Source organism: Chionomys nivalis, chromosome 7 (assembly GCF_950005125.1).
Source record: "Chionomys nivalis chromosome 7, mChiNiv1.1, whole genome shotgun sequence".
NCBI classification, from domain to species: Eukaryota; Metazoa; Chordata; class Mammalia; order Rodentia; family Cricetidae; genus Chionomys; species Chionomys nivalis.
This window is the reverse complement of record NC_080092.1, coordinates 12440746-12463754: the sequence shown is the minus strand read 5'-3', so window position 1 is coordinate 12463754 and position 23009 is coordinate 12440746. Positions and strand designations below refer to the sequence as shown.

The 23009-nt window shown below is 54.2% G+C and overlaps 3 protein-coding genes across 15 annotated transcripts in view; 2 read left to right on the top strand and 1 right to left on the bottom strand.

The window, feature by feature from the left end:
• Positions 1–989: 989 nt before the first annotated feature.
• On the top strand, positions 990–11464 carry Nherf2 (NHERF family PDZ scaffold protein 2). 2 transcript variants are annotated; one of them, XM_057775954.1, is made up of 7 exons: positions 990–1382; positions 3675–3875; positions 8815–8994; positions 9214–9367; positions 9432–9475; positions 10176–10238; positions 10446–11464. In XM_057775954.1, the coding sequence occupies exons 1-7, from the start codon at positions 1170–1172 to the stop codon at positions 10602–10604; spliced, it is 1014 nt and encodes a 337-aa protein (XP_057631937.1). In that variant the 5' UTR covers positions 990–1169; the 3' UTR covers positions 10605–11464. The 2 variants fall into 2 exon arrangements, with proteins under 2 accessions (XP_057631937.1, XP_057631938.1); XM_057775955.1 differs by lacking the exons at positions 990–1382; positions 3675–3875 and adding an exon at positions 6229–6409.
• A 518-nt stretch (positions 11465–11982) lies between these two features.
• On the bottom strand, positions 11983–18855 carry Nthl1 (nth like DNA glycosylase 1). 5 transcript variants are annotated; one of them, XM_057775575.1, is made up of 6 exons: positions 18676–18855; positions 17050–17279; positions 16239–16412; positions 15308–15467; positions 12280–12385; positions 11983–12155 (listed from the first exon to the last, which is right to left on the bottom strand). In XM_057775575.1, exons 1-6 carry the CDS (start codon positions 18776–18778, stop codon positions 12047–12049), a joined length of 882 nt encoding a protein of 293 aa, XP_057631558.1. In that variant the 5' UTR covers positions 18779–18855; the 3' UTR covers positions 11983–12046. The 5 variants fall into 5 exon arrangements, with proteins under 5 accessions (XP_057631558.1, XP_057631556.1, XP_057631554.1 ...); XM_057775573.1 differs by having other exon boundaries at positions 11983–12204; positions 17050–17276; XM_057775571.1 differs by having other exon boundaries at positions 11983–12204; positions 18676–18854.
• Positions 18856–18923: 68 nt separating this feature from the next.
• The window catches only part of Tsc2 (TSC complex subunit 2), a 33721-nt gene continuing 29635 nt past the window's right edge, over positions 18924–23009 (top strand). For all 8 annotated transcript variants that reach the window (XM_057776090.1, XM_057776088.1, XM_057776089.1 and 5 more), the window contains exons 1-3: positions 18924–18993; positions 19433–19599; positions 21919–22005. In XM_057776090.1, coding sequence (XP_057632073.1) covers positions 19462–19599; positions 21919–22005 — 225 coding nt within the window. In that variant the 5' untranslated portion in view covers positions 18924–18993; positions 19433–19461. The remainder of the gene's footprint in view (positions 18994–19432; positions 19600–21918; positions 22006–23009) is intronic.

The following is a 23009-nucleotide window of genomic DNA, read 5'->3' as shown; positions in this document are numbered from 1 at the left end:
GAGCCTGGATCTCAGCTGTCTTCTGTGCCTGAGGAGATACTTCAAGGTCAAAGTGCAGTCTCTCAGTACTGGGTTCTGGCAGAGGTGCAGAACCTCCCTTCTTCAGGCCTCAGTTTCCTGATCTGTAAAATGGCCTGTTTCCTCTAGGGTTGCTTTGGGGAAACTATATAGGAACACATGAGCGATTCTCTGAGGGAATTGTCTGCAGGGGTGGCTGGGAACTTATGCAATCGTAAAAGTAAGTGTCTGGGAGACTCCAGGCCTGGGGACAGGGGATGGGAGACCTACAAGGCTTAACATGGGGCAGCTGATCACCACCTAGAGCTCAGGGGCCAAAGTCCATCCTCAGCACAGTTCACGCTGGGTCAAGAGGAAGGCAGCAAATACCCTCCCATCTCTGCCAGATAAACTCATGTTCCCGCAAAGCAGGGACTATGGAGACAGGATGTTTAGTGGACAAACACTTCCTGGGAGGGGCAGGGGGGGTCACCTAGTCACTGGCCCTAAGGGCCTAGGTTACTCTCACGTCTCTTTAAAGTCTTATTTCTGCCTGTTGCACTCTGAGTTGGGCCGGGACAACTTCGGGGGGATCTAGATTCAGAGGGCAAAGAAGGAGCAGGCAGAAGTCCGGGAGGGTAGAGGGTGCATTCCGAAGAAGGCGCGGCGGCCCCTGCTCTTTCCATCTGGTCTCTGACTAGATCCTTTCTCTACGCTCCCCATTTCAGGAACCTCTCTCAGAGTAGGGTACGCAGGTGTCTGAAAGAGTGATTCCTGGAACAGAAGGCAAAGGTGCTGGCGCTACGGAGCGTGGCCAGAATGGGATGAAACAGGAGTCCCAGGGACTCCGGGTGGGTTGCCTGACCGTGCCATCCTCACTCCGTGGTCCTCCAGGGTTTCTGGGCGCGGAGGCAGGGGCCTAGCTAACGGGGCTTGGGCTAGGGCGGGGGCAGCCAGGAGGGCGGGGAAGGGGCGGGCGCGGGGGCGGCGCTGCAGCAGGAGCAAGGGCCAGGGCCAGAGCCAAAGCCGGAGCCCGAGGCGACGCGAGCTGAGCAGGAGTCACCGAGGCCGCTGCCCGCTCTCCCACCCTCGCCTCCGCCGCCTCCGCGCTCCAGCCTGCGGGTGGTTGGGAGCCGTGGCCAGTCGCGGCCAGCCAGGGGGCAGCGGGTGCCATGGCCGCGCCGGAGTCGCTGCGGCCCCGCCTGTGTCGCCTGGTACGCGGCGAGCAAGGCTACGGCTTCCACCTGCATGGCGAGAAGGGCCGCCGCGGCCAATTCATCCGGCGCGTGGAGCCAGGCTCCCCAGCCGAGGCCGCCGCGCTGCGCGCCGGGGACCGCCTGGTTGAGGTCAACGGCGTCAACGTAGAGGGCGAGACGCATCACCAGGTGGGTCCCCGCACTGCGCCCCGCCCCCGGCTCCCTCCGGGGGGCGCGTCCCTGCAGCGCCGGCTAAGATGCCAACGACCCCCCCTTCTGCGTCCTACATGGTGGGACCCGGCAAGGGTCGCACAGGGGCCTGCTTGGGCTCGGTGTCGAGGTGTGGGACGTGGCCCGCCAGCTGGCCTCCTGGTGAGGAAGCTCGGTCCTGCACTAGCGGGGGAGGGAGGACATCCTGGTAGGGAGGGGCCGCACTGCGGCTACTCTGGCCAGGGCTCTGGCTGCTTCTGCTAGTTTTGGCCTCTGTGTGCCATGGAGGGGGAGGAGGTGGCTAAGGCACCTTGTGTCTTGTGGTACAGATGCTTTTCTGTCAATGTGTGAGTGTGTGTGTGTGTGTGTGTGTGTGCGTGTGCTTGCAGGTCTTTCCGGGGTCATCCATATGAGCACACTACCCAACTGTTCCAGGAGAGGGTGAAAGCATACTTGTGTCAGCGCTGGAATGTGTGTCTAGGGTTGTGTGGACACTTCAAGCATGTGTGCCGGCCATGTGTGTGTGTGTGTGTGTGTGTGTGGTGTGTGTGTGTGTCTGCATGCCTGGTTATACTAGTACTTCTCATAGACCAGTATGTCTGGGTCTGACCAAGTCAGCTCTAGGGGCAGCATCTTCTTTGGTCTCAGAAAGAGCCTCCTCCTGAGAGGCTGCCTGGCTCTGTAGAGGTCACTGTCCAGCTCTTGCTTCTGGGAGCTAAAAGAAGGCTGTTTTCTCTGCAGGTTTTACCTACCCCTGGGGTGTCTGTATCCCACTGAGGGGTAGACGCACCTCAGACCTTGGCAAGGGTCCAGCTTCCCTCCACCGTTTCTGTTTTGGATTCCCCAGTACCAAGCATGTCCATGACTTACTTGTGGGCCTGGAGAAAGCAGGGTGGTTCTTGCTGGGCCACGAGTTGAATTCCTGTCTTCTCTACCGGGCCTGCTTTCTACCTGTGACCTTTCTACAGTGACCAATGGATTTGGTTGTGTGCTAAAGAGATGGGAATAGAGCCCAAAGGTTGGCACACAAGGCAAGGGAGAGGCCGGCAGAGTTGGTGTCACCTGCCTCTCGCAGTTCCTGGAATCCACATGTTTACCCCAGGTTTCTGGGGTGCTAGTCTCTAAAGACTGTCACACGGAGTCATGCTAGACACCTTCTACCGCTCAGGAAGATAGGAAGTAAAACCAAACTCCATTTTACTGACAGATAGTGGGTGACTGGCTTGGTTCCCATTCCAGAAGTGTCAGGGTGCTGGGATCCTTCTGCTCTGTTTGTCCTGGGGGGAGACAATGATCCCTGACAGAACAGGTGAAGATGGCCTTGGGTCTGACCTTCCTATCCGTGATAGCAGATACTAAGTGAAATAGTGATGGGGACCCTGTCTTCTCACCCCCTCAGGCTGCGGGGGTGCTGGTTAACACTTCCTGCCCTTCAGATGTCCAGTGGGCATGTCTCCCTTTGAACTCATGTTAACATCCTGCATGGACCATGGTGGCCCACACGCTCTCTGCACTTCACAGGCACCCATCCAGACACACAGATGGCTGTAAAATCACACCTCTTCCCCCGCTGTACTTGCTACTGTTCGCCTCACCTGCTGGAGCCCAATCCCGCTTCCTTGAAGCTATCAGCACCCTAGTAGAAGCCCGAGGTCTTCACCTCTTTGCGGGTCCAGCAGGAATGGTTTTCTGGTCCTGGTCTGGAGGCAAATTGGGGTTCGAGATCTTTCTGGGTGTTAGAGTCACACTGTATCTCAGAGAAAGAAATCGGCCCAAATACTCACATTGGGGCCAACTCTCTCCTACACCTAGACCAAAAGACAGACCTTAAAATACACACACACATACACGCACACACCCAAAAGCACACACATGCAGATAAGCACACACATGCAGATAAGCACACACATGCAGATAAGCATATACACACATATGCATAGACTAGACTCAAACCCTGAAGCTCAGCTGAATAGTTTCTGACTCTCCTGTCTGGCTGCTCCTGGCTGCTCCTTCCTGTCCTTACCTGAGCTGAATGCAAGGCCACAAGAGGATTCTGAAGTACTTGCAGCCCAGGCTCTAGCTCCAGGGAGAAGAGGGGAGGGAGCTACTGGAAACTGGGGGTGGGGGGTGGAGCTCACAGGCCTCGCAGTCCAGCTACCCACCCCTGGCCTGCTGTCTGTGAGCCGTGCCTAGCCGGGAGTGGTGCCCTTTCTTCCATGTGCTGCCCCGGGTGTTGGCGGCTGAGCTGGTCCCGCTACCCACCCATTCCAGGTGGTACAGAGGATCAAGGCTGTGGAGGGGCAGACTCGGCTGCTCGTGGTGGACAAGGAGACAGATGAGGAGCTCAGCAGGCGGCAGCTGACCTGCACCGAGGAGATGGCCCATCGAGGCCTTCCACCAGTCCACAACCCCTGGGAACCAAAGCACGACTGGGCACGCTCGGGCAGCCTTGGCTCAGACACTGGCCAGAAGGTATGGTGGGCTGTGTGGGGGGCAATGAGCCTTTTCCAGAACTGCCATCGCTGCCTCTGATAAAATCTTCAATTTGATCACCTTTGATCATCCCAGGGCCCTTTCCCTACCACAATAATGACACTCTATGCCCTTGGTGACCGCTGTGGCCACCCTTTCTGTCTTTGTTCCCTCTACTTCAGCTTCCATTGACTGAGGAGCCTTGGCTGGAGCTGCTGGGACACTAAGGCACTGAGTGTCTGTTAGATATCTGTTGTCCTGGGCTCTGTCCATGTATCTGTCTAAGCCATCCACGTGCTCCGAAGGCCTTGGGTGGATTAGATCCTGCTATAGTGGGACGGAGAGTTCCAGGGAAATGGGAATGAGGATAGGGGCTGGCACCCAGGTGAGCTGTATGTGGGTCCTTATAAGGGGTTTCTGGGATGAGTCTTTCTCTTGACTTCCCTCCCCTAGGGAACCCCTGTGTGCTGTCCTGGGTAGAACCTCCCCCTTGTCTCCTTCTAGGATAGGTGACCTGGAAGAAACAAGGGAAGATCTGTTCCCACTTCCCAGTAGCCACCTAGGCAGGACCTGGGGCAGGAGGAAGGGCCCCAGGTTGTTTGTTCTGCTTCTTGGAGGGCCTGGTGTTATTGTCTCTTATGTCTTTTTTTTTTGGGGGGGTGAGTTTTCGAGACAGGGTTTCTCTGTGGTTTTGGAGCCTGTCCTGGAACTAGCTCTTGTAGACCAGGCTGGTCTCGAACTCACAGAGATCCGCCTGCCTCTGCCTCCCGAGTGCTGGGATTAAAGGCGTGCGCCACCACCGCCCGGCGTCTCTTATGTCTTTTAATCTCCACTTCCAGCTCTGAGAACCATTGGCTGAGGGTGACTGGAGGCCTCCCCCCAGTGTCTACACTTTAGCTGGTTGGGTCTGTGCTGATCCCTATGGGACCTGTCTGGAGGTCAAGAGATGACATTCCCAGTGGTGAGGCCAGCCTGGGCAAAGGTGTCTGCTTTGAGCCTGTTGGTGTTTCTTTCTGAGAGACCTGAGGGCCAAGCCCTGCGATCTGGATTCTGCCGTCTGGCTGTTTAAGATCAGGAGTCTTTAGAAGGAATCTTGAGGGAACAAGATGGTGCCAGGCCCACCTTCCTCTGTCTGAGGACTAAGAACCTCCCTTTTTCCCCAAGCACCCATTTCTCCTTCTTAGGAAGAAGATCCCTCCTCCCCCATGTCCAATCATTTAGATGAAAACAGCCCTGGTCACCTTCCTGTGGAAAAATTCACCCTGGGACCTTATCTGGAGATGGGGTGGCCCAGGCCCCTTGACTGTGGGTGGGTCCTTCCCTGCCATTGCTATTTCAGGCTTGGAGGGGCTGCAGGAAGCCTTAGGAGGGGGCTTCCTCTGGGTGTATTTTTAGAGGAACAAAAGGGGGTACAATGGGCCTGTCCTGTTGTAGATGGGTCAGATCTAGGGACAAGGATTCTAGGAGGTATAGGAGCCCAAGGGACAGTCTTCCCATGGACGAGAAAGGGGAGCCTCTTATGACTCCTACAAACCAGGCTTAAGATAGCCTGCCTCAGGCTGGGTGTGGGAGCCTCAGATGATGGGGGGATTGGGGACTGGACAGACTGGTGAGGCATGTGTACCTCTGCTCTGCTGTGGCAGTGTTGGGGTGTCCTCTAGGGGCTCCCATTGGAGGTTAGGACTTTCTCATCCACCCTGAACTTGTGTCTTTTGTCCCAGACTGCAGGATAGGGGAGGTGAGACAGGGGAGAATACTGATATGGCCTGCCCCTCCCTTTGGGGGCGGGAAGGCCTAGTCAGTGGTGACTCAGCCCAGGCCATTCAGGGCTGGGGGTGGCTGCAGCTGCAGTGAGCTGATTCTAGCAGTGATGACAGGGACAGCCCCCAAACAGACCCAGCAGCTAGCAGTGCCAGGGATAGGAGGTGGTGATAGACCATGTCTTTCCACCCCCTTGGTCCTACTGTGTCTGCACCTCCTGGACGACTTGGGGACCGAGTCGGGGATGGTGTAACTCTACAGGTGGTGGGTTCGTGGTATAGGATGCTGTGGAGCAAAATGACAGCAGCCAAGCTTTTGGGACTCCCCTGGTGCCTTCTGTCCTCTTTTCCCTCCCCCAGCTACTGTCTTCTGTTCTCTAGCCAAGGTCCCCTCCCTTGACTCCCTGTCTCCACTGCTCTGGGTCCTGAAGCAGGGCAGGGCCTCCCAGCAGCTTCCTTCCTTCCTTTCTTGGGACGGAAACCCAGCTGGGTGTGGGGGGCGCCGGACAGGGGAGGGGGTTCAGTCACCACCCTGTTACCCAAAGTGAGTCAGTCCCTATGTCCACACCCATCCCCAGGGAACCTGGGCCACAGCGGGAGGTAGATAAGTGGGGTGGCAGTCTCAGCTGGCCCAAGAGCTTGGGCCACTCCAGGCTGGGTCACCCGCTGCTTGCCATTCCTAGCTCACCGCTCATGGCTCGCTCCAGGAATACCATGCTTCCTGCCTCAGCCCCAGGAGCTCCTCCACAGACCTTCCATCGGGGGCTTGTTCAGGTCAGGTCAGGTGGAGTGGGGGCAGAGCCGGACTGTTAGGACCCCAGCCTTAGCTCAGTCTCTGGGAACAGGGAACTTGGGGATGTTTGTGCCTGCAAGATGGACCCCAAGCAACAATGGGGGCCTTTCTCTGCTGGGACTGGTGAGTCATTATCTGGTGGGGGAGCAGAGCCTGGCTCCTAGGGCACCCCCATATCAGCCTTTGTTTGGCTATAGGCTCAGCAGGGGTACTGGGGCTTGCCCAGCTCTATGGCTCTGTGTCTCAGAGCCCGTGGGAGCCAGAGGGCCTGTCTGAAGAAGGCAGGAAGTGTGCTCACAGCTAGGGCTGGGAGGAAGAATTCCAGCAATGCACCCCTCCCACTGCTTGTGGGGGCACCCTACCCCCACTTGCTTGTCCCCCTCTACCCCACGGGCTTGAGGGTGTGTTGCAGTTCTTTTACTTGAGGGTCTTCTGCCAGGCCTGACGCTGCTTGGACTCTGCTTGTGGCCAGAGACCGTTTAGGGATCATTCAGCCCGTGCTGAGAGGGACTGGTCTGACTTGTGGCTGGGGGTTGGTCAGAACAGCCCCGAGTTTCATGATCACAATAGCTTGCCAAGACCTACTTCCCATTGGGGAGCCCCAAGAAACCCTGCCTTGTAGGCTACCACAGAGGCCGTGGGAAGAGGCCACAGGGACCAGTGCCATGGGCATAAACTTGCATGTGTGGGCGGCTGTGTGTGTCCGTGTTGCTTGTTTATAAGTATAAGCTTGGATGTCTTGTCTCTCTGGCCACATGATGTGGGCCTGCCTCCTAGGACATGACATTGTGCCAGGAGTGGCCACACAGTCCCTCGCACTGTGTTGATGCTCTCCGCTCCAGTCTCTCTAGTCTCTGGCTGTCCCAGGGTGCTTTGACAGGTCCCTCTGTCAGGGGCCATCAGGGCCTTGCCCCAAAGCCCTTGTACCTTCAGCTGTGTCCACTGACAGATTTATGCAGTGGGGCTCTGAAGATCTCGGAGGCCTTATAACCCTGAATTCAGCCAACATTGTCCCGCCGAGCCCCCGGGGAACTAGAGAACATTTAACCTCCGTAATTCTTGGGTGTAATGACGAAGATGGTGGCTGTGCAGCAAGGGGTCCCAGGAGACTCCAGCTGGGCTTTGGGGTCAAGGAAGGGGTCTTGAGTGCAGGCTAGACAAAAAGGGGGTATCCAGGTTGAGGGGACATCCCAGAATCCTAAAGCCAGGAGTGGCCCTGCATAGAAGGATGTACTTACTCCTGCGGCTGGCTGCTACCCAGGGACATGACTAACACCACATTTAGGGTTTGGAGCTAGGCATGGTGGCATATGCCTGTAATTCTGGAACTCAGAAGCTAAAACGAAAGATGACTTTGAGTTTGAGGCTAGCCTGGGTTACAACGTGGGACCTTCTCACCAGAACACTAAAAAGGGAGGTGTAGTGGGCAGCTGGAATAGTCAGATGTATTCTGGGTTAGGGGAGACAGGTGCCTGAGATTTATAGCTCTGCCGTGAGACCTGAAGGACCCTGCTCTGTGGTCTCTTAGCAGGGGCAGGGGTAGTGGTGGACGGGGAGGGAAGTACCCCCAGCCAGCACATTGTCACCTGCACATACACCTAGAAACCTGAGCTGCCACCTGACTGCCCACCCCGGCCACTGGCCTTGTGTAATTGGGCACCGGCAGCCGCTGGCCATTCAGCAACTGTCTCTGGCTTGGCCCCTGGCTGGGGTAGGGGGTCAAAAGGCTGGCCCCTGCCTGATAGCTTCCTGGCCCAGAGATCTACTGCAGGATGCCAGAGGTAAATCAAGGCAACCTGGGGCAGTGGTGGGGGCTCCCTGTGGGTACCACGAACCCTTCCGTGTTGTGGGATAGGAAGCATTGTAGTCTAGGAGTGGCCTTCACGGCATCTACTTGAAGCCTCTTTTTCCTGGGCTCATGAGATGGGGGCAGTGGTTCCAGTTAGTGTTGGAATTCAAAAGCAAGCAGCTGCCACACAGCCCAGGGAACCTCTTGGTGGCCTTCGGGAGAAAACAAAGCTGCTCAGGCCTCCAAGGCACCAGCCTTAGGGAAGGGAGGCAGAGGAGGAGGGGGAGGTGCAGCCTGAAGGCAGTCTTGCTCCTGTGATGGGGGCCGGTATCCCATCTGGTTCCTCAGGCTGTGCTGTGACCCCTGTGAATTCTCCCATGGTTTCTCAGCAGCTATCTCACTAGAGGTTTACATGTTTGGGAATAGGCTTTGTCACCAAACCCCCACACAACTAAAGCTATGTTACAGGCTGCTTACTAAGCTCCTCGGTCATGGGGCACATAGAGTATCTGTCAGTGAAACCTGGGGTTGGTTCCTGAGAGCACAGGGCTGGGAGGCTGGGGGCAGAGCCTGATGTCATCTCCTATGTGTCTGCAGGATGTCAATGGGCCCCCAAGGGAGCTGCGTCCCCGACTCTGCCACTTGCGAAAGGGACCCCAGGGCTACGGGTTCAACCTGCATAGTGACAAGTCCCGCCCTGGTCAGTATATCCGCTCTGTGGACCCGGGCTCGCCTGCTTCCCACTCTGGCCTCCGTGCCCAGGACCGGCTCATTGAGGTACCCTGGGTTGCTGTGTATTTGTGTGTCTCCGAGTGTCCATGCCTGGGCTCTGGGTCCCTGCAGGAGGAGGGGAGATGCAGGGAACTTGAGCTGGCACCTCCTCTTGCTGCCTCGGCTGGTGGTGGCTTCGATGAATATTTGATGGCACACCTGGCTGGGTGGCATTGGGCCGACTGGGCCCCTCAGGCCTTTCTGACCCTGTGTGGGTGGTGGCAGGTGAATGGGCAGAATGTGGAGGGGCTGCGCCATGCTGAAGTTGTTGCCAGAATCAAGGCCCGGGAGGATGAGGCCCGGTTGCTGGTGGTAGATCCAGAGACTGATGAACACTTCAAGCGGTTGCGGGTCATACCCACTGAGGAGCATGTGGAAGGTAGGCTACTACCTTAGGGGCACAGGGTAGGCTCAGTGCAGTCACTAACGTGCTGTCCCCACAGGTCCACTGCCATCACCAGTCACAAACGGGACCAGTCCTGCCCAGGTGAGAAGGTGGGCCCATGCAATCCCAAGTGTGCCTCTTACTTCCGCGTCCCCAGACATGACAGAGGATGCGTCTCCTGGAGAGCTCTGCCCTTGAGGATGTACAGTTGTGAAACCTATCTGACTGGTCACCTCAAAAATACCCACTGTGTTAGCCAGTCATGATGGTATATACCATTAATCCCCGCACTTGCGAGTTTTGAGGTCAGCCTGCTCTACATGACAAGTTACAGGACAGCCAGGGCTACATAGAGACTTTGTCTCAAAACAAACACCCACTGTGGATCCTATATGGGGTCAGCACTGGGGCTCACACAGGGTGGGAGGGCACTTGAGGCTTCGTTCCTACGTGACTACTGAGTCATCTTCAGTTCTGACCTTCTTGGGACGCTGGCCCTAGCTTGACATCAGGTGACACTCACGTAGCTAATTCCCATTGCCGCAGCTGCTCTTCCCCATCACGGCTGGCCAGATCGGGCTCATCTGTTCGCTGCTAGGCGCCAGTTACGCTCTGGCCCAGGCAGCGGGAGACGTGTGATGCTCACTGCTGAACAAGGAACAGATGAGATGCAGCTGTGCTGTGTGTGCTCAAAAGTGAGCCGTGTGTGCACGTGAGCGTGTGCATGTGAGCGCGTGTGAAGATCTAGGTGTACCAGGATGGGGACGCTGAAACCACAATCTACCCTTGGTTTCCTACCCAGCTCAATGGTGGCTCCGTGTGCTCATCCCGAAGTGACCTGCCAGGCTCAGAGAAGGACAATGAGGTAACTCTGCTGCGGTGTTCACATGTGGGGTTTCAGAGGCTTAGGAGTTAATCTCTGTGGAAATACCTACCAGGACGGTGGAACTACTGTTTCCAAGAACCCTCTTGGGCTGGCTGTCCTAGGCCTTGAGGTGGCCTCTGGTGTAAGTTCCTTGGGGAGGCAGCTGCCAGGGATGTGGCTCACTGTCTGCACCTTACCTGTACCCAGGATGGCAATGCCTGGAAGCGAGACCCCTTCCAGGAGAGTGGCCTCCACCTGAGTCCCACAGCAGCCGAAGCCAAGGAGAAGGCTCGAGCTACCCGGGTCAACAAGCGGGCACCACAAATGGACTGGAACCGGAAGCGAGAGATCTTCAGCAACTTCTGAGCCCCTCTCTGCCTATCCAGGGGCCCCAGGGTCTCTTCCTGCACGGACCTTGGGCCTTTCCAGAGCTCCCCAAGCCTCAGCCGACTGGAGGGTGGTTATCATGCTACCCAGAAAACACCCATGATCCCATGAACCCTTGTCTTGTCCACTGGGTGCTGCGGCTGTCATAGCGAGATGAGGGAAGAGAGACCCAGAAATGTGTGAGAGAGACAGAGACAGACAGGCAGAAAGACTGACAGACAGAGACACAGTGCGAGAGGGCGGAGCTATGAATGGTGTTTTGCCAAGGGCCTTTGCTGTTTGCCTCGGGCCTGCTGACTGAAAGGAATTCATGTTTTCGCTTTTTTTCCTAAAAGGTCTCCAGCTCCACATGTGTTTCTAGTTAATAGTGGAGCCCCCTCCCCCACCCCCTTGGGACTCACTCTCTAAATAATTGCAATAAAACGAACCTTTCTCTGCAAACCCTTTCTTACCCACCCTGTCAGCAGCGCCATCCTGAGCAGAGACCAGGGACTCCAAGGGACAGATAGCCAGGGGCCAGCCCGCAGGGCCAGCTGTGTCTGTAGGAGCTTCCCTAGTGAGGGATGGTCCCCGGGCCAGGCCTCTCTCCTCTGCCTGGCTACCCCTGCGCTGCCTCCCACGTGCCGGGTTTTGGAATGCAAAGCCTCGGTTCTCTGAGAGGGGAGCTCCGGACCACCCACCCCTGTCCTGCTCTGCAGCCCGGACCCCGGAGATAGTGGGCCTGGACCCTGCCCTCTCCTCAGTGCTTTCAATGCCCAGACTCACTCATTGGCACCGCAGTCTGCCTCATAAGCCATAGCGCACGTGCGCACCCTCAAATTAAACAGGCCTTGCCTTGGACTCTGGCGCCTGTGTCTTTTCTGAGTCTTCAGTTGAGGGGCAGGGCCCCTTCCAAAAGACCCTTAGGTGAGGAATGACACCTCTCCTCCTGCTTCTTCAAGACCGGTCCTGTTAAGCCTGCATCCAGCAGCCCAGAGTCTAGGTCTCTAGAGTTCTCCTGTTAACATGGGGGTGGGTTCCTGGCACAGGCTGAGCACAAGTTCAGAAGCTAGAAGGTTCAGGGAAGTGCTGGGGCTGCAGGACAGAGTGTGAGAGTTCACAAGGACACCCCCCACCCCCTGCAGGCTTCCCAGCAGCTGGCTGCAGCTGGCTCTGTTTCCTCCCTCCTGGGTTTATACTCCCCACGCTTGCTCTTCCCTCCCTCCCTCCCCCACTCCCCAGGATACACTATGTCCCCACATAGCCTCCCAGGCAGTCCTGCCCCTGACATGTGAATGCCGTGCACACACCGCGTTCACATGCGTGCTTCTTGGCCCGATCCTAAATCAATTGCGCTAGAGGTCAAGTGTGAATAACCTCCCAGCTTTATTACACGCCCTGCGGATCCCCAAACTTCACTACCCACCCCCTACAAAGGCACTTCACAGACACTGGCCAGAGGAAGCCCTGGGACTCTTAAAGGTTCTGGGCAGCAGGACACAGGGCTCGGTTGAGGCAGGCCTGGCATTGAGGATGGACAGGAAGGCAAATCTGTTGGCCAAAACCCACCAGCAATCCATTGATCTCACTCCACAGCCCCCTGTGAGGGTTAGAGGCAGGTCAGTGTGGAAGTCAGCAGGGCAGCTCCCTCCAGCTTCATCCAGCTACACTGTACCTGGGTAGCCACTCCTCCAAGGCTGTGCGTGTCGCCTCTGGGGTCTTGGTCACCTTCTTGGTCCACCTCAGTCGGTTGGCGATTCTGTGTACATGTGTGTCCACCGCTGCTTGGGGACAGGGCAGGGTGAACAAGGGCATTCTGCCAGCTGGACTGTATGTACCCCGTCCCTATCTCCAGTCCTAAGCAAGAGCCCAGGGCCTTGCTCACCTGGACCTCTAAGCAAGATGGGAACCATGGAGCCTGAAAGAAGGAAGTGCATCGGCAGGGCTGGCTGAGTCTGAGCCCTCAACCTGGGGTGCAGGCAGCCTTTTTTTTTTTTTGAGACAGGGTCTCTTCATGGTCCCAACTATCCTGGAACTCACTATGTAGACCCGGGTTGCCTCAAACTCTGAGATATACACTTGCCTCTGCCTCCTGAGGGCTGGGATTAAAGGCTTGCTGTGCACACAGACACTCTGTTCAAAGCCCAGCCTGTTCTATAAAGGCCAGGGCTACACAGAGAAACAAAACAAAACAGAGTCTGAGGCAGCCGGGTAGGTGACACAGGCCTTTAATCCCAGGAGTTCGAGGCCAGCCTGGTCTACAGAGCAAGTTTCAGGCAGCCAGAGCTACACAGAGAAACCCTGTTTCAAAAAAAAAACAAAAACCAAACCACACCAAACCAACAGTGTGAGGCAGGCGTAGTGGTTCCTATCTGTAACCCAGCACTTGAAAGGTTGAAGTAGAATTGCTCTGAGTTCAAGGGTAGCTTGGGCTACAGAAAAGACTCTCTCACAAAAAACTCCCTATCCTGGGAAAAACAAAAACAAAAAACCCAACCCCTAAAGTGTGTACTCTTGATCCAAAGCCCCCTCAAGAATGGGGCCTGGATCAGGGGGGCCTTGCTTGGCTTCCTCTGCCATCTTCTGGGGTCCTAAGCACCCCCACCAGCCCATCCACCAGATGTGAGCACCGGGCTGGGTGACAGCAACTCGGCCCAGGGGGCTGGCCTGAGGTCACTGTCACAGAGCTGCCTAGCACCTGCTACTACAGCTCTTGGGGACAGAGTGGAGAGCAGGGTCAGGCTGGCTCCAGCTGTGCTCCTATCAGCTGCCCATTGCAGGGATTCAGCCTTATCCCTTCGCTGGGGCTGCCTGCCAAGCCACCCAGTCAACTGCAGTGCCTGCCCTGCCTTTCCCAAGGTTTGTCAAACATTAGCCAGTCTCCAAGCCCTGACTTGCTTACTGCCCAGGAAAAGGCTTGGGTGCAGGCTGGGGGGGTGGGGTGGGGTGCGGAGTCACATGATGGAAGCTTTAAGCCTCAGTTTCCTTCTCTGTAACACAGAGGTGATCATATTACTCAGAACCCCAGAGGCCCAATCCAGGACCACGTCATGTATGAGCCTCCTACGCTGGGCAGAGGGGCTTCCTATACATTTGTGTTGTTAAGGAGGGCAATTAGGTCACTGGCTGTGAACTCAAGTTCAGAAAGGTCAAGTGTGTGACCTAAGGTCACCCAGCTGCAAGGGTCAGAGTGCCACAGTTCTAGCTTTTCAGTGGAGGGGGTATCTTTTCTCCCTGGCAGGCAACCCTGGGGTCTCACTGAAGGTAATCAGGCCCTCAGACTACAGAGAAGTGGGCGGCCTTCAGATACTGTCCTGTCCACTGGAAGCGCAGTTCCCTGAAGGGCCCTTCCCCCACACAGCCACCCACCACAGCTCCCAGGACACAGGCAGCCGAGGACAGAGGACAGATAAGCTCAAGTGTCGACTAAGAGGCTGAGGCCAAGGTGGGGAGGCCTCGCCGCCCACTTCCTCCTGTCAGGCTCTTCCAAGGTTTGTTGTTCTCCAGGCTCAACAGGTGGCCACCAGCTCCCAGTCAAAGTCCTGGGCCCCTGGCTGCCCTCTACCCAGTGGGCAGGGCTACCACGCCACAGGTTTAGAGATGGGCTGAAGGAACACATCCACCAGGCACATGCAGGAGCCAGGGGCTGGGGGCCCAGAGAGAAGTCAGGGCCAAATCCTGGTTTCTGTGTGACCACAGGAACCCCAACCACTCTGGGCAAAGTTCTGAGAAGGCAGCATGTCTGTCCCTCCCCCAGGGAGTATGTCTTCAACCTAGCTACGCAGAGGTGCTTCAAATGCTAGATGATGGTACCCAGAAAAGGGAATCCAGAAATGACCCTCCTTCCCCATCCCAGCAATCACCCTCTTCTTCCTCCTCCTCCACCACTACCACCTCAGTCTCTGCCTCGATTTGCCGCCCCCATTCTAGAGTTTCCTGTTTGTTTCTCAGCTTTATGTCTGCTATTCCTTCTGCCTGGGACATACTTGTACCTCTTGGTCTGGCTAACTCACCAGAAGCTCTAAACTGGAACATGACTTCAGAAAGATTTCCTGGAGTTTGGCACAGTGGTGCATGATAATTATCCCAGGATTTAAGAGACTGAGGTAGGAGCTGAGAGTGGTGGCGCATGCCTTTAATCCCAGCACTCAGGAGGCAGAGGCAGGAGGATCTCTGTGAGTTCGAGGCCAGCCTGGTCTACAGAGCAAGTTCCAGGACAGCCAGGGCCACACACACAGAAAGACCCTGCATAGAAAAACCAAAACCAAAATCCAAACCAAAATTCAAACAAACAAACAAACAAAAGTAAAAAACAAAATCAAAACAGACAATAACAACAGCAATGAATACAAAAGGCTCCCCAGATCCCTGGAGCCCAGGTCAGGCTCCCCAGATCCCTGGAGCCCGGGTTAGGCTCCCCAGGGCTGTCACACTACCCACCCACCGAGAAGCCTCCTCCCCACAGGTGACGCAGTCTCCACTGACTCTGCAGTAAGTGGTGACCGCATGGCTTCCAGGTCCCTCAGAGACCAGCAAGTGTGAGTTCTTGTCATCAGAACCCTGCTGAGAGCAGGCTGGTTTGCTCAGCACTGAGAACACCCTTTCGATGTTCCGGTTTAACTCACAAAAAAATTGGGGAACCCCCAACAGAGGCAAGCAAGCTCAGAGTTAACTTCTCCCTCTGTGAGGCACAAGCCACTCACCTATGCCTGATACGGTCCCCCAGGCCACAGCCATAGCCAAGTGTGCCATCTTGGGTCCAACACCTGGCAAGGCTACCAGCTCTGCCACGGACGCAGGGATGTCCCCTTCATAGCGCTGCTGCAGGATGGCGGTTGTCTGCTTGATGAACTTGACCTTGTTCTGAAAGATGGTGTGGGTCAGCCTTGGGGTGAGGCATAGCTTAATCGGGGAGGACCCACGGGTACCCAGAGTTGCCCAACACCTGCCCTTGTCCCATGCAGAGGTATCCACCTGCCCCACCTCTCCAGGAGGTGAGGAACCAAAAGCAGTAAAGAGGGCTGAAGGAGCCCCTAGCAGGGCTCCAGTACATGCCTAGAACTTCCTCCCATTCATGTGAGCCAATGACATGTGTGGGAACCAGCTTGGGTCCCCTGCCTCAGCATTCTCTCCCTAGGACCTAGATTCAGTAGCACCTGGACCTTCAGGAAGGAAGGCTGGAGTCTGGGGCTCCCCCAAGCAACTACCAGACCAGCTGGGTGGTTCCCATCCTGTGCTTGAGTGGAGAGGGCTATTTAAAACCAATCTGATAGACGTGGCCCACGCGGTGCCAAGGGGAAGCAGCCCCACCCACGGAGCTGCTTTCAACAGATCCACCCACCACCTTGGGTTCTGTGAAGTGGGGGGGGCAGCCTCTTTGGAGTGCTACACTCCAGGGAGCCCAGGAGGGGAAGGGGAGAAGGGCAAGGGCAGGCAGCTAGGTGGGAGGATAGAGGAATGTAGAGATGTAAACAGGAAAATCCCGAAAGCCTCGGGGACAGGGAACTAGCCCCACGGTGTAGACTCCTGGCAGGTCAGAAGCACGAAAGGCCTCTGTAGAGAGAAATGTCCTGTCCGCCATCTCTGGACCACTGCCCCCTCGTGGCTCTGCTGCCAAGCATACATAAGGCTCACCCTCCAGAAGCCCACAGGGTAGATGAGCCTGCCCAGCATGTCGTCATCTGTCTGCAGGATGTTTTCCACGGTCAAGCCCCGGGCCCGTAGGCGCTGCATGGCACCCGCTGTCACCTGGTCTTTGGTCTGGCTGGAGAGCATCAGCGACAGGAGTACCTGGTACCTCTGCACCTGCTTGTGCAACAACAGGGGCCAGGATGGCGACAGATCTGAGTCAAGTCCCTGACCCATCTCTACTTGGTATCTTGGACCTCTTACCCATCAGGGATAGCAGGGTCTGTCTTGTCACACCTACGTGGACTAATTACCTGCCTCTATAGAGTGTGAAGCCCCCCGTGAATGACCTGGAATCATCCCTAGTACAGAGTCGATACCAGACAACCACTGGCTACTGTTGTTACTATTATTATTCGGTCAACGATAACACTACGCATTTTAGAGACAAGAAGGCCCAGATAGAAGTATTCAAGTCATCCAGCAGAGAAGGTGATTGGAGCTAAGACTAGTCTATGGAACCAGTGCAATGTGAGGGGCTCTCCTCAAACGTTCCTGAATGGTGCCAAATGTCACCACAGTGCACGAGGCCTCAAGTCTCAGGCACTCCTGACATGCACAGTGGTCACAGTGAATGACAGGGGATGCATGGTGTCCAGTGCTCTAAGGTAGACTGTACCATGCAGTCTGCAGGGGATAGTGTCAGTTGTGGGAGCTGGCAGGTCTTGGTCTGTTTTCTTGAGATCAGAGAGGACGCAAGCGTCTTGCTTCCATGGAAGAACAAGGAATCCCCTGGGCAGGTGGAGGTTTTTCCTACCTTTGGGGGGGCACTGGCATCATAGCAGTGCTCGGCACCCAGCTGGTCCACAGGTGCATCCTTCTTGCTTCTCATGATTCGGATGTTGGCCAGTTGCTGCTGCCAGTTCTGGGGCTCCCACACTGGCACTTTGAGGGGCTCAGCATCTTCATCCTTCTCACCACTGGAAGCCTCATAGGTCACATGTAGCTTCCGCGTCTTCCGTGGCAGGTGGCTTTTTCTTCCTTCTGCTAAAAGTACCATTCAGTCTTTGGAGCATGAGCTTTATATGAGGACAGGGTAAGGGTGCTGCTTTCCTGACAATTCACTTCTCTCTCACTTATTCATACAACTGTCCATTATCAGCCATGGCGTGTGTAAAAGTGCTCTGTCCCTGTTACAACATGACATGGTAGTCTGACAAAGTGCCTGCTGGCACGCCGAGCCACTAGTAATGCCTAATCAGCCTCTAGGATGATGCAACCTTTCCCCTGTCCTATGCCCTTTTTTTAAAAAAGATTTATTCATTTATCATGCATATAATGTTCTGCTGACCTGTACAGGCCAGAAGAGGGCACCAGATCTCATTACAGGTGGCTGTGAGCCACCATGTGGTTGCTAGGAATTGAACTCGGGACCTCTGGAAGAGCAGCCAGTGCTCTTAACCTGAGTCATCTCTCCAGTCCTTAAGAGAACTTAACATCCAAACTGCACTGTGCCACTCCCCTCTCAGAAATCCTCGTCCTCGGGATGAGCCCCAAGTCTCCCAGCATCTGCATTTGCTGCCCTGACAGCACCAGCACTTGTCTTCCTTTCGGGGCATTTGTCTTTTGCTGTGTCTCAGCCTGGGTTCCAGTCGTCTCCATGACTGAACCGCTTTGGGGCCATTGGTTTCTATGCACATTCTTGCTGTAATTGCAAGCTTAAATCCTAGCTAGAAACGTGGGGGGCTTTGATAACTGCCCCGAGTACCACTACTTGGAGCATTGTAGGTCCTTAATGGCTACAGAACAAATGAGTGCCATGCCCTTTCCTGTTTTTGCTAGGGGCCTGTTTTCCTTCAGAACCACGGTCCAGCTGGGGGGAGAAAACTTCTGGCTGGTTGTGTTCTTGGCACACAGCCAGGCCTTACAAGAAAGAGAGGCAGCTCTGAGGTTGAGCTGCTGTGCCCCAGTCAGGCTGGAACAAGTAAATGCCCCAAGCAAGGCTGTTGGACTGAAACTTTTCGCTGGTGACAAGGGTGGATGAATGGACACATCCAGAACCCAGTCTTTTTTTTTTTTTTTCGAGACAGGGTTTCTCTGTGGTTTTGGAGCCTGTCCTGGAACTTGCTCTTGTAGACCAGGCTGGTCTCGAACTCACAGAGATCCGCCTGCCTCTGCCTCCCGAGTGCTGGGATTAAAGGCGTGCGCCACCACCGCCCGGCTCAGAACCCAGTCTTACGGACCCCTGCAGATCCTGTGGGTCCCAGTCCCTCGGAAAAAGCTTGAGTGGGGCATGGGCACGTGAGACTCAAGAGTTTGTGGCCGACTGCCTACTACGCGCCGCCTAGGGTTTAAGGTCAGATCATGCGGCCCGGGACCTCAGCTTGGAGCCAAAGTTCCACGTCCCGCCTTTCCTCCAAAACCCCTCCAGGCGCAGTGCTACCTGCAGGAGCTTCTCGCGGCGTGAGCTCCTCCCCACACCCTTCTGCCGTGATCCTAGGCGCGCGGCTCCGACTGCGAGTCATCATCCGAATCCCCGTGTTCATGCCTGGGGCTGTAAACTACACATCCCGGTGGTCCCCGCGGTCCCTCGACTTGCTCAACGCGCACGCGGAACTACAATTCCCAGAAAACTCAACGCAGATAGTCAGCAAAACCTCGCCCCCGGAAGTGCAGGTTGCGCTTCCGGCAGCTGCCGTGGGCGGGGGTGTGCGCCCTTCCTGGCTGCAGGAGGGTCCTGCGCGCCGTGGGCGCGCGCGGGGTGAGTATCCTGCAAGGCTCTGGCCGCTGGTGTGGGGCGGGATGATTGAGTGGCCGCGTCGCGATGAAGGGAACTTGACCCTTCACTATCCATACCTGGGCCGCGCCCACCGCTGTCAAGTCCCAGTGCTCCAAGCCTTCCATTGCTTGTGTGAGCTCGCCTCTGCTTCTGTTGTCCTCGCGACAGCTCCTCCTCCTCCACATAAAAAGAAAACTAATGACAAATAGCATCGGTCTGTGCACCCCCGCGACGGCTGGCGGCTCGCTAGATCAGGCCGATACCTCCTGGGCTGATCCTGGTTGGGATTGAGTTACCCCAGGGGTTGTAAGGAGGATAGCCTATCCTAGACCTAGGATCCTGACAACTGGAGGTTCTTCTCAAGGGCAGGAGGGCATAGCCCTTCCTCTGGTGTATCAAATACTATGTTTCTTCTGTACAGAACACTTCCCTAGTACTGCCCTGCTCACCATGGCCAAACCAGCAAGCAAAGATTCAGGCTTGAAGGAGAAGTTCAAGATACTGTTGGGGCTGGGGACATCAAGGCCAAATCCCAGGTGTGCAGAAGGCAAACAGACGGAGTTTATCATCACGGCGGAGATCTTGAAAGTGAGTGAGCCGTCTCTGCTTTGGCTAGCCCGGCATGAAGTGCAAGGAAGGCTGGGTTTGTCTGTCAGTGGGTTCTGTGGGAGGTGGGTTGCTGGGGACTGTGTGCATAGGCTTGCTCTCCCCAGTACTGTGCAGACGTATGTGCACATCTCTCCTCAGGATCTTTATGACCGGCCCTAACGCACTTGCTTTAGGGTTTAGATAATGTATGAAATCTTACTTCGTCTAGTGTCCTGGTGGACGCCCTGTACTCAGCACGGGGAAGCTGAGGAGATAGGATTATGGAGTTGGAGGACAGCCTGGGGCAATAGTGAGACCTAGTCTTAAAAAAAAAAAAAAGCTGTGTGGTGGTGGTGCACCTCTTTAATCCCAACACTCAAGAGGCAGACACAGGTGGATCTTTGAGTTTGAGGCTAGCCTGGTCTACAGAGTTTCAGGACAGGCAGGGCTACACAGAAATTCAGAGAAACCTTGTCTCAAAAAAGACAAAAAAACAAAACACAGAAAAGAAAGCCCACTTTTCTAGATGTCGCCTGATAGTCATCCTTGCATGGGGTTAGGAACATGATGAGGTGTTAATAATTCCTAACAGCTTTTCTTCATAGTGAAGATGTAGCCCAGTTCTCACACATGGTACATCTAACATACATGGACACATGGACAATTGCTAGTATGTTGGGGCATCACATGTCATATGTAACTCACGTTTGTCCACTTGTTTATTTTTATTTATTTATTTATTTATTTATTTATTTATTTATTGTTTTTCGAGACAGGGTTTCTCTGTAGCTTTGGTGCCCGTCCCGGAACTAGCTCTTGTAGACCAGGCTGGCCTCGAACTCACAGAAATCTGCCTGCCTCTGCCTCCCGAGTGCTGGGATTAAAGGCATGCACCACCACCGCCTGGCCTTTTTGGTTGTTTTTTTTTTTTTTAATTTTTTTAACATTTATTTATTATTTATTATGTATACAATAGTCTATCTGTGTATGCCGAAGGTCAGAAGAGGGCACCAGACCTTATTACAGATGGTTGTGAGCCACCATGTGGTTGCTGGGAATTGAACTCAGGACCTTTGGAGAGCAGGCAATGCTCTTAACCACTGAGCCATCTCTCCAGCCCCTTTTTTGGTTGTTTTTGAGACAGGATTTTCTCTGTGTTTCCCTAGCTGTCCTGGAACTCATTCTGTAGACCAGGCTGGCCTTGAACTCAGAGATCTAACTGCCTCTGCCTCCTTTAGTGCTGGGATTAAAGCCGTGTGCCACAATGGCCCAACTGTGTATGGGTTTCTTACCTGCATGTATGTCTTACCCATAAATAATTTTGAACTTTTATACTTGGAACATTTTCCACTCGGATACAAACCAAATACTCATCATTTGATGATGGCTATAAATAAATATGACACGTCTGCATATAATGGGGTATTAATTAAAAGAAGAAAGCATCAAATGGTAACACATGCCCCAGCGTGAAGCACGCTACGTGAAGGACATAGACAGTCTCCATAATGCATGAGTTTAGTGTATGAAATGTCCAGAACAGGCGAATCCAGGAGGTGGCTGTAGGAGCTGGAAGGAAGAAGGAATTGGTATGGTATGTGGTTTCTTTCTATTGTGATCAAAACATTCTTGAAACAGTGGAGATGATTGTAAGCATTGTGCTAATGCTGAAGTTTGCAATTTAAAGTTATTACAGTGACCAGACTGGTTGTTGTTCATGCCCATAATCCCAGCACTTGGGAGTCTGAGGCAGAAAGACTACCTTGAGTCTTGACTAGCCAGGGTCACATAGGAAGCTACTATGAATAAATAAAGTTGTTATAATGGTATATTTTATGCTATGTGAATTTTATCTAACAAAACCTTTAGTTAGGGAAATAAAGTTACTGCCTGTCAGTCCAAGAGCTGGAGAAGTAAGCTCTTCTGTGAATTCTGGTTTACAGCTTGCCAGGTTTGGTGGCGCACGCCTTTAATCCCAGCACTCTAGAGGCAGAGGCAGGCGGATCTCTGTGAGTTTGAAGCCAGACTTGTCCTCACTGTGAGTTCTAGGCCACCTAGGGCTACATACACAAAAGATAAAAACGAGAAAAGATCTACAGTTGAACATGGTGGCTTTCTCTTGTAGCTGAGGCAGAAGAATCGCCAGGTGATTAAGGTTGCCCTGGGCTGTAATGTGAGTTCAAGCACAGCCTGGGCAACCTTAAACACCTGTAAATTCAATTTACAGGTGAAATGCAGAACAAGTTGTAGGTGGTTTGTGACTGGCAGTTAAGGAGGCCTCTTTTCTAACCATTGCCTTTTCCTTTTCCCCTTTTCTAGGAACTGAGTGGTGATTGTGGCCTCAACAATCGCATCCGTATGATAGGACAGATATGTGATGTGGCAAAAACGAAGAAATTTGAAGAGGTAGGTTTGCCTCAGTTATACTATTGGAGTTGTGTGTGCCAGCTACAAGTCTTCAATTTTCTGTTGCTCTCTTGAGCTCTCTTTCATTTTTGAGACTTGCTGGGTAGTCCTAGCTGAACCGATATTCACTGTGTAGTAGTCCAGACTGACCGTGAACTTGATATGGCCTGCCTTCCTCAGCCTCTTCAGTATGATATTGGATTACAAGTATGTGCCAGACTGCTAGATTTGGTGGGGTTTTTTTTTGTTTTTTTTTTCTTTTTCTTCTTTTCAAGACATGGTTTCTCTGTATAGCCCTGGCTGTCCTAGAACTTACTTTGTAAACCAGGCTGGCATGGAACTCAGAGCTCCACCTGCCTTTGCTTCCTGAGTTCTGGGATTAAAGTCATGTGCTACCATGCCTGGCATAATAGCTAGGTTTGTAATGATTCGATGTTTACCATTCTAGAGACATTTAATGTTCATCTTAGTGATGTGGAAACTTCTGAAAATGGCCTGAGCACAGCCCTGAAAGCAAGAGGAATGGGTTTTCCCTGAATTCCTGGAAAGGTTTATGGATGTGCATGTCTGCTCATCCACTTTTTTGGTGGGTCTGGGTTGGAGGTTGAGACAGGTACTCATAGTGCCCCATGACAGTGGCTCACTCCTTTAATCCCAGCACTTGGGAGGCAAAGGCAGGTGGATCTGAGTTCGAGGCCAGCTTGGTCTACAGAGTTCAAGGACAGCCAGGGTTACACAGGAAAACACTGTCTGAGAGAAACAAGAAAAGAAAAGAGACAGAGACTCACTGTGTAGTCCTGGTTCACCTAGCACTCACTATGTAGACCAGGCTGGCCTTGAACTTATGCCCACATTCTCACTTCTCTTTACCAGGTTAGGGTATGGCCTCAGAGAACAAATCAAGGCACCCCAGTCTTGGTTACTGTTTGGGAAAGACAGCTGATTGATGGCATCAGGCAACAGAAGACATATAGCTGGTTTATTTACTTATTTATTTTTCAATT